This window comes from Suillus discolor (genome assembly GCF_016758755.1).
Source record: "Suillus discolor strain FC423 chromosome Unknown F5147scaffold_548, whole genome shotgun sequence".
In the NCBI taxonomy this organism is placed as follows: domain Eukaryota; kingdom Fungi; phylum Basidiomycota; class Agaricomycetes; order Boletales; family Suillaceae; genus Suillus; species Suillus discolor.
Window position 1 is genome coordinate 1 of NW_024541795.1, and position 10811 is coordinate 10811.

The 10811-nt window shown below is 49.0% G+C and overlaps 1 protein-coding gene and 1 non-coding gene across 2 annotated transcripts; one reads left to right on the plus strand and one right to left on the minus strand.

The window, feature by feature from the left end:
• Positions 1 to 1685: 1685 nt before the first annotated feature.
• F5147DRAFT_t152 lies at positions 1686 to 1757 on the plus strand. The gene has a single exon. It is a non-coding gene; the product is annotated as a tRNA-Arg (tRNA).
• Positions 1758 to 3750: 1993 nt separating this feature from the next.
• Positions 3751 to 4696, minus strand: F5147DRAFT_591552 (uncharacterized protein; the record flags this gene model as incomplete). Its single annotated transcript, XM_041432195.1, has 2 exons — positions 3751 to 4358; positions 4408 to 4696. 2 exons carry the CDS (start codon positions 4694 to 4696, stop codon positions 3751 to 3753), a joined length of 897 nt encoding a protein of 298 aa, XP_041284124.1.
• Between the last annotated feature and the right edge of the window lie 6115 nt (positions 4697 to 10811).

Genomic DNA, 10811 nt, shown 5'->3' on the forward strand with positions numbered 1-10811 from the left:
ACTTCAAGTGCCGCATGCTCAAGTCCTGTCCAACGCAGCAGGCTTCCGAGCTGTAATGAAAAAGGAAGATCAAAGTATGTGTGTGTGTCATATCTCCATCGCATTTCCCCTGAAATCCCTTGATGTGCAGAACACGATATGAGCGGTAGCCAGCATCGATAGGTACCTCAAATTACTAGTTCAGAAGCAGCTCGTGAAAGCCGTGAAAACCGTCAGGGTGCGTTCTACCATTCAAAGTTCTTAGCGCATTTCCTCATATGCTTGCACTATGCTACACTAGCACTAAAGCCGCAAGATCTACAAGCTCGCGCACCTATAACCTTCAGTCGAGCTTACAGATGGACCATGGTACACTGACAACGAACACGACACGGAATATCAAGCTCTTAACTGCATGTATGCATTACATCCGTGACCGTGTAATTCCCTTTCCTTCTCCTACAATTCAAACTCACAGTATTTTTTTCCGGCAGTCCTTCCCAAAACAAAGTTCCAAAGCTTCCTCCCAAAACGAATGCAAACTCTACTTTTATTAGCGATGCGCCCTCCTATCCATCTGCACAGCACATACAGTTGACTCTGACAATTCAGCCTCCGACCCAGCCACTCGCAAAAAGGGTAAGCTCGGCTTGTTCAAAAAGCAAAAGTAAAGTCAAACTAGGCCCAAAACACAAAAACGGCGGCGTACGGAGGCAAACAGTCCCAGCGACACTGACGAGTCTGAGGAAGAGAAAACAAGGGAAGAAGGAGGAGCGCAAAGTAAAGATAAAATAAAAAGAAATGGAAGAGCCAGGGACAAGAGAACGAGAGCGGGAGCGAGGGTCGTCATTCAAAATCGGAATTGAGATCGAAGTCGAAGAAGATGAAAACGAAGACAAAGAAGAAGCCATGCTCAAGTTCAAAACGCATCAAATTCGAGTCTCCGGAGGCAGATGTCAATGTCAACGTTGAAGGAGCCTCTGTCTACCGAGCTGTTCGCCAACAACGAGTAGCGCCAGGATGGTCCAAAGCTCCATGCGGTAGATGTCCAGTATTCAACTTCTGTCGCGACAAGGGGCCTACGAACCCGCAAGAGTGCGTGTATTACGAGGAGTGGTTGAATTTCAAGAGGCGCCAGGGGTTTTGAAAGCAGAGGTGTGACAGTTTTCATTCTTTGCTACGATGACAATCAGGTATACTGGTATCAAATTTTCCATTCGGAGGATCGTACAGAATTTCATATCCTTCCTTGCTGTGTTCTGCTATGGCTTGACCTGCATGGCGTAATCGGCAATACTACTGTAACTGATGGGCAGCATGGACTGGCACAAGCCGTACGGGTATTGATACAGCTCTGGTTCCCCTCGCAGACGGCGACCTCACCCATTTTGAGCTAGGAGGTAGGCCATGAAGCAGCGTCCCGTCGACATTCACCTTCGTCTTGTCAGATCCAGGCTCATAGCTGACGATCCCACAGATATCCTCAAAGCGATGTCAAAACCTCATCTTCCGCAGAGAACCTGTTACTGACTATAGCATGTCAGTCATGACTAGGCGGCCCTACCGATGATTTCTACCGTTTTCTATGGATACTTTCGACAAAATAAATATAACCACGACTTATATGCTGAAGCGGTCAGAGTATGCTTACTAATCGTTGATAAGCCACTTTAGCAATTTTAGAATTAAACAACCGAATTCGACAAGCCGTCGTAGCACAATGGTAGTGCGTTGCCTTCCTAAGGCAAAGGTTGCGGGTTCGATCCCCGTCGTCGGTAGTCGGTGCACTACGAGCGGTTAATTTTTGTTGGTTAGGACTAGACAACGGTTCTTTTTAAACCTCGTTCTCAATTTCTCATCATATCGGTTTATGAACTTGGAGGACACTGCCCTTGCCGCAGACCTGATAATTTTGAACATTCTGGCACTTTTACTTACACAAATACCTTAGGAGTCCATCTCCAAAGATACTCTCATTCCCCATTCACGTCCTACTAAGTCCTTCACAGCGCAGAACTTCTCCTGGAGAAGGGATACAAAGTCCATGGTATAATCCGTTGTTCAACACAGGTTGTTGTCTAGAGTCTTTGTACGCGGACTATGGCAACGTGAACGTATGTACCCCCACCATCGTCTAACCCACCATGACACTCTCCAGGCCCCAACTAATTCAAGTTCCACTACGATGATCTCCCCGAAAGCACCAACCTCGTCTACATTCTCGCTCAAGTCCTCCCTTTCGAGATCTACAACCTAGTAGGCGCACGATCCCACGTCAAAGTCTCTTTTGACATGTCAGAATACACAACCGACATCAATGGGCTCGGTACCCTCCACCTCTTCGACGCAATTTGTACGGCCGGGCTCGAGAAACACGCCAGGTTCTACCAAGCATCCAGTTCAAAGCTCTATAGAGAGGTAGTCGAGACGCCCCAGGGCGAGACCACCCCGTTCTATTCTCGCAGCTTGCACGGCGTCGCCAAGCTTTATGCATATTGGATCATGGCAAACTACCGTGACTCGTGAGGCATACGGCATGTATGAGTGTACCGGAATCTTGTTCGACCATGAGAGTCCAAGGCGAGGGAGGAATTGTTACTAGGAAGATCTCCAGGGCTGTTCAAGTTGAGTGCTGATATCAGCGCCGGCAAACAGCGCTGTTTGTACCTCAGTAACATCGGTGCGCAGCGAGATTGGGAACGTGGTACAAGCGTGTCTTTCATTCTCTTCAGCTAAACAAAGATGTGGACTACGTCAAGGGCATGTGGCGCATGTTCCAACAACCCACCCCTGTCCTCGTGACGGGAGAGGCTTACCCTGTGAGAGAATTTGTGGAAAAGGCCTTTGCAATGACGATAAGGTACCCGTCTCCTTAAGCTTCCTCAGGTACCCAGATCATTTTCTGATGTCTGACACAATCACACTATCACCCGATGCATAGTATCGCCGTTTTTGAATTTGAGTGCTCGGAAGGAACCGGCACCACACGTCCAGTTTATGGTTGCTTTCCCGCCCGGACCGTTGGATTGGCGCGGCTGGCAATGCTAGCTATGGCCGCACCCTCATAGAGGGAAGCTGCTGTAGCCACAACCTAATGGTCTATGCTACCTACGACGATTGATATCGAGGCCTCAGTGTTATCCTCTGAATTTTACACACAATTGTTAGCCCTTTTTAGATTCCTGTGTCGAATGGGCATTGCTATGTATCCCAGATGATATCTGGCAGACAATCAATTCATCTAATTCCTCGCAGGAAAACCTTCTTGTCTCATAGTCTCGTACCCTCGCTCATATACTCCTCAGTCGATCCTGCAGCCTTGAAGAGCGATTCATCAGGTGCTTCTGCGCCTTTCAGTTCTGTACACTTGAAGTAGCTCTTGGTCCCTGTGCCATAGATGCGCAAATGCGCGCCGAGTCTTCACTGCATGATCGCATATGTGTTCCTCCTTGACGCAGCTAGTAAGCTAGGAATCAATTCAACTACTTTTGTTCATTATAATATCCCTTCTAGGCCTATGCCTCGCAAGAAGCGCCCTGTATGCATCGCACTCCATCATTGCAACTCAAAGCTGGGATTTCACTTCACTGTCCCAACAAGAAACTTGTAATATGTCCATCCACGACTGCTACATCTACCACACCGGCAGAATGATCTTCGAGAAAGTATGGTCATGGGAGTGAACATTTGAACGGTCGACCGCTTGTATTGTGAATCTACAACTGAGAATTACAAGCAGAAAACCGTGTATAGGGTAAGAAGTAAAGAAAATTACTCGGGTTTGCTGAGCTTAGCCCAACCCTCTAAACTTGTAAATTTAGATAGAAAAGCATCGAGATCCGAGTCGGCGTTGGGCTGCTGGTATTCAACTGACCATGGCCGTTTAAGGCGATGATAGTATCGGTTGTCGGCATCCATTTTAAGCACCACAAAACAGTTCACAAGGACCTCCCATATAACTTGGTCTATGTCCGAGGGTGCGAAAGCTGTCATGTTGTTGAGAAGAACTAACTTCTTTTCGCCACATGCAACGGCACCTAATGTCGCCCACTCGTCGAAAGAGCGTAATCTTCGTGGTAGAAAGACTCCCTCCCTGTAACGCAAGCAAATCCAAGCAAAAACCCACATGAATGACTCCAGATCATGGTGATATAAGTGTTTCACTTTGCCTTGTTGATCATCTTCGGTAAGAAGCTCGCGCGCCATGAACGGCACCGTGCCCGTGCGCTCGTTACCCTGAGGACCTTGGCCATTGGCCAACGAGGATAGATCATAGTCGTTTAAGACACCAATCCGCTTCCCGTCTTTCCAGTACCACATTAGGTTGCCAGGGCTGACATCTCGATGATAGATCCCTTTCTTCCACAGAGTAAGGTGGCCTGCAGGCTGTGTTAACAAAGAGCCATGTAAACTCAATGAAAGATGTACATGAGATACACTGACGCCAGACGTCGAAAAGCTCTTTTCCCTGAAGCTTCGTGATGGGGAGAAGCTTGCGGAATACAAGAATGTAGAGCACGCGACTTCCCGTAGTGGGTTCAGGAACACCGAGCGCTTCTCGGATGGCGGACGTGGGATTCATGAACCTGTGGTGCCAGAGTAGTTCGGGGATATGGTCTTTTACAGTATCGTGCACCTCAGCAATCTCCCTGACCTTGTTCAAGATGTCCGGCTCACTAGTGCGACTTGCCTCTCCCCAGAAGATCTTGGCCACCATCCCATCCTGGAAGTCGCGGTATTTCTTCGTGAGCGTTCTGCTGGTGACAGCAACCACATTAATGGCCCGTCCTTGCAGTCCGTAGTGAGTCACTCTTTCGTCGTCACCGGTGTGAAGCAGCAGATCCACCATTCCAAGATCTTCATCTCTGATGTTGAATTCATGGCATAGTTTCCCCTCAACTTGAACTGGGAGGAAGTCTTTGTTTCGCCCCTAATCGTGAAGGTCGAATCGTTGTAGCATACAATAACACCATGAATCGCGGGAGATCTTGGATGAAGTTTATGCCTGAGCATTGAATGATGCCGGCCGCAAACATTTCTGTGGCGTACAGACCCGTCTGGACGGTCACATCTAGATCCGCCTCCGCGTCAGCGTCTGCATCGCTGGGGTTCATCTTGGATTTTTTCGCGGCGGGTTCCAAAGTGTCCGCGGCCTTGCCCTTGGAACTGGACCTGCCCTTGGAAGGCTGCGCAGCAGTGAGGCCAGAAGATGGCACTACAGCTTAGCCGATTTAATTTGATCGCAGAATCTTAAATAACGTGCAGTGTCGGATGCAGGTTCTGTTGCTGGGATCTGCAAAGGGCCTCGTACCGGGACTTCAGCCTGAAGATGATCCACCGGCAGATATTCCGGCTTGATAGGGACATAGTCTGTCACTGTATACGAAGAGGGCGGTGGTTCATCCTCCCTGGCGTCTTTCTCTTGAACTCGGTGCAAGCTAGAACATTTTTAATTTTTGGTTTTGTCGTTGCATTCGTGTCCATGAGCCTTGAGTTTCTTCTTGCGCTTTTCGTCATTCTTTTCATCGTTCTTCCCGTCGTCCTTCTCTACCGACTCTTTGTTCTTCTGTTTTCCCTTCTTGCCGCCCATCTCATCCTGGAAGGGAGCGCATGCGCTGTCCAAATGAAGAATCACGAGGTCAGGCTTCCGAGTTGATTTCTTGGTCTGATGAGTTTGGTGCATGGGCATATCGTTCTGCTGGCAGATCATGTCCACGGCGGGGACAGGAGCACCCATCCCGTCAACCTTGATCTCTTCAAGACACGCGAGAGCGATGTTAGTGGTTCTTATGAAAGGGCCGTAGAAGCTGTTTTCTACTCCAGGACCCATGCTTGCAGTCGTTGTGAGCACGAAAATGTCCGATCGTCGAGCTCAAAACAAGCACTCACTATTCGTTGAGGGCTATCTCGACGTCAAAAGGAAGGCCTGCCCATTACAAACAGGTAGGACCGCCTTGAGGCACTTTTGCAGAAACTCGGGCTGAGCAGTCTCGGGAGCGGAAGAAGCGCGCTGCAGGAGGGCTTGCAGCATGGCATCTGCCTTGCACTCCTTAACCTGCTCAATATCGCGTTGAATCCATGGGCGGAGTTTCTTAACCCTTGATGGAATGTCAGGTGTTACTCGATAAAAACAGAAAAGGTGCGCACTGGACACCGACCAGGCCGATGTTCTCACTGATGACGGAAGCCCCATGGCTCTGATGCATTGGCGCGTGGAGGAGTAGACGATGTACCAGTCTCGCCTGCAGGGGACATGGCGCTAGGTGCTCAATGATTGCGTTGATTGAGTGTTGCTAGCAGAATTGGCGAGGAGGAAAAACTAAGAACACAACAGAAACGACTGCCTGTCTTACATCCGGTCGACCAGTGTGGTGTAAATATGGTGGACCTTCGATAAATCTGATGTGTCAGATGTGGCCTACAGTTCGACTCCGACAACGCGTTCCCATCAATACGCGCACGTGACTCTGACTTATTGAGTGAAGTCAGTGAATATTCCTGAAACTTAAGTATCATATGATATAGTAGCACTAAGATTCATCTATACTCTAGTACTCTGAATAAGATCGATAGCAGTGCGCCAGCTAGTTCAAGGGACTCCGCATCATTCTAACTTCAATCATGATACTCGCTCCGCCGAGTCCCTAAGAACGTCTTCTAAGAATCGATTCATATTCTCAGAGTAGAACGGAGTCCGACGCTCGCGCCATGATGGTCCACAAAAGAAGACACGGCTCAGCCACCATTCTCGTGATCCGACACAATTGTCGTTCCCTTTTAGATCCCTGTGCTGCGGCGCCATGTTACTCTTAATGAACATTCCTGTGTATCCTAGGTGATATCGAACAATCAATACATCTGATCGATATCCCTTGTAGGAAAACCTTCTTGTCTCAGCATCTCGTACCCTCGCTATACTCAGGACCCTGAGGAAGAGCAATCCATCAGATGCTTCTGCGCCCTCGAGTTCTGTACCCTCGAAGTAGTCCTTGGTCCACCCAAGAGTCGGCGCAAAGTCCAAGTCTGTTTAACTGGGTCCGACTCAGGAAAACGTCAGCTTACTTATTTTGCATCTGGGCCACCATACAAGCTTGGGCCTGCGAAAAGCCTGGAGGTCAGGCAAAAGGGACATGGCTGTTTCCCGGATGAAAGCGTTACTAGGATAAAAAATGGGTATTATATTCGGAACACATAAAGTAGGGGTATATATTCCAGTCCATAAATTAAAAGAAACACAAAAAAGTCCATTGTCGAACACACGACGCGCGAGAAACAGCAAAACGACAAAGCTTGAAACAACAGGAGAAACAGTCTTCCACGACTGAACACAAGAAGTGAAATCAAGAAGGGAAGCGGAAGGATAGATGTGCGAAGCCATGCACTAGTTTTTCATCCTGCGGCGCGTTAACGCAGCACAGGGATTTTCGAATTTTCTTGGGCAAGGGTCGAAAGGGCGAGTAGGGAGGGAAATAGGGACCCATGCCAAAGGATGCCGAGGTCGAAGAAGGTAGAGATGTAAAACGAACGACCTGGCGAGAAAAAACACAGCAACCACTCTACAGAAAAGTCACAACTCAACACCTAAACAGGCAGCGTACGGGGACAAGAAAATTGGATGATGAAGAATGCCCCGGGCCAAATGTGGAAGACAGTATTCGCTGAAGTGGTGTCGCGCTTGATGAACCAGCAGCACTCGGCGCTAAGGACGAATTAGGATGTACGAGAAAGAGAATATTGAGATGCTGTGCAGACAAGAGAACAGGGAAGAAAGCAGGTGAAAGATATAAAGCAGGGGTATAGGAAGCAGAACAGGCACCGGTTGCAGATCCGAGAGCTTCAAGGGGAATAGGGCCTAACCAGGGCAGGAGAAGGGTTCAGGACAACAACCAGCAGCAAAAGAGGGAAGGGCCTCGAGGGTACGGCGACAGCACCTAGGCAGTGAGGTCAAGGGTCTTACGTTCATCTCCGACCATCACATGAGCACTAGGAATAGGATGCCAGAGGCGACTGATCCATCGCTTGAAGCCCGAGCTTCGAGATGGGGAGCCAATTCCTTTCGGTGATAGATGCGTGGGAGATGCAACAAGGGTCGCGTTAGGCGATGGAGTAGCGGGAGAAGGCGACAGGGTGACGTGTAAACTCTTTCGCCCCGGACAAGGCCTCTCTCTTCGGTCGACGCGGCGGATGAAAGACTCAAGGCTTCGCACAGGAACTGGACCAGAATAATTGTCGCATGGCTGAGGTTGTGGAACACCTTCGCCCAGAGGTGTATTACGACGCACGAAATGCCGAAACGACCAGTTCGATGAAGCACGCGAGATCTCAGCAGCCCCAGAAGCCCAATTAGCACGTATTTCGTCGCCGTCCACCAACGTAGTCCCAGTCGTTGCACAGGCAGGACCAGTGGTTTGCTGTTCCTTCTTTTCCGGTGCCGGTGGGCGGGATCGGAAGAGCTTGGCAGCGATTTTCTGAAGAACTTGAATGCCATTCTTACCCTTGATTCTCCACAAGGCTTGAGCGCGGTGACGCTCGCGCTTCAAAACTGGGGAAATGAAATTGAAGTTGGGCAGCGGGTCGTTCGATGGTTCACATTGGCCAAGCGACATGGGAACTGTAGATGGCGTATCTTTCTCTTCAACCACGGGAATGCAAAGCAGAGGAAGGGTCCGTTTCTCGACTTTCTTCCAGTCACTAAAACCATCTGAGCACAGAAATCGAATGATCAGAGTGGACTCTTACATCGACGCAAAGAATGGGTGGTTAAGCATAGCCTCGTACAATGGCCTACTTTTGACATCCTTCTGAAGCATCTGTGCAAACGTCAATAACGCTGAATGGACAAACACAGTGAGACGTACGTTATGTAGGAGATCCTGAGCCTCATGATGGAAATCGTTAACAAAGAAAGGCTCAAACCCAACAATGCCATCGGCTATGTGAAGGCCGTCAACTGTGGCCCAGGGAGTCTAAACCAAAGTAAGCAATGATTCATCAGAAAATTCAAGACTTACCCTTCCAGTGAGCATCTCATACAACATGACACCCACCGCCCAGAAGTCGATTGCAAAACCATACTTGGTACCTAGGATAAGTTCAGGCGCCATGTACTCTGCGGTACCGCAGAGTGAACTCGCGAGGTAGGGTGCTTGCGATAGGCTAGTGAAAGTCCCCGTGGGATTGTAGGGAGAAAACGATTTCGGATCGTCGAGCGTGAAGACCTTGGCTAATCCTAGATCTGCGATTACGAGATGACCATGGGAGTCGATAAGGATATTTGAAGGTTTGATATCCCTGTGGATGACTCCTTGACAGTGGAGATGATAAACACCAACAAGCTATTTTGGTCAGAATGCAGATCACAACTATAGAAAGAACACTCACGAGTTCTGCTGTGTAGAACCTTGCTTGTTCGACTGGAAGAATCCGGCGCGGATAAGTGCGAATAACGTCATGGAGATCGCCTCCTGGATAGAATGCCTGTCATAGAGCGTAAGCCAATCCAACTACGCATGTGCGGTCACTCACAAGAGCTAGATAGAGGCACCGTGCGTCCTGAAAGCCTGCCTCGACTTGCATACAATGAGCATCACCTATGACCCGCTTCAGAGCATCCAGCTCAACTCGAAATTGCTGGAGATCGCATAAAGCCGCGCCCTGCCTCCTGATGACTTTCAACGCCATGGTCTTGTTCGTAATCTTGTCTTCGACACGGTAAACGACGCCATTTGCGCCAGCACCGAGCCTTGCATGGACGATAAAGTCACTGAGGCTTGTTTCATTCTTGAAATGGGATCGTGGTACAACTCCATTGGCGGAGCCCGTCAAGGCATCGAGAACTGTTGTACCGAACATGTCTTGATTGAATGGCACCATGCGATTAGTAGCATGAATAGGACTGAGGATGTCCATTGCCTATGGCACCCCGTAAATAAGCACCTCTGAACGTCATGAAGTCTTACGTACTTTGCGGTCTCTGGCAAAGAACGCCTCGATGAAGTCCAAGACAAATACTCTTCTCCTGATATCAAGCACATCTGGATCGTGGTACGCATAGTCAAGCCCTTCAAGCGCCTCAGTCTCTCCCACGGTGGAATCCGTGGAGGTGAGGACAGGCGGAAGGATACCAGTCGCAGAGATCATGATACTCGCGCTAGAGGGCCACGCGACGATGGCAACAGCGTGACCGCCAGACGATGCGGGAGTAGAAACAGGCACGTCATATTTAGGTACCGGGACGCGGTTGACCTTATTGAAGGCAAAGGAGTTCTTGGTTGACTTGATGCTATTCCATGCCTTGGACAGGGACTTGGCCTTGAAAGCGTCAGAATGGATGATGAGAACGAATGAGACGGATACTTACTGGCTTGGTGATCAGGCGTTCACCGGCTCGTCCCTCGTAAAATAGTTGAAGAGCAACCATATTGCGAACTTGATGTGAATAAAGAGTGTCAAATGTAGAAAGAACGTCGGAAATGCAGTCGGTGGTGAAGATGGCGGATGAAGAACTTCATCGACAGAAAGCGGTCTTTTATTGATGTCTGCCCCAGGCTGAATTGCGACGAGTACCTTGAGAGCAACAGTCAAAAAAAGTAATTTGGATTCAGACTGCTTGGCTGGACTCAAAGTTGCTTAACAGGATAAAAGAGAGATTAAACTTACCACAGCAATGGATGGTGTCGTTGAAGTCATGGTGTATGACCGGTTTAAGACATGCACTTGAACATTCTGCTCTAGACCGAGCATCCCGCAGGGAACGATGACATTGAGGATACAATGCAGAGCAGAGGGAATAAGTAATATAGATGAAGCTGGTTGCATGTTCAGCCAGAATT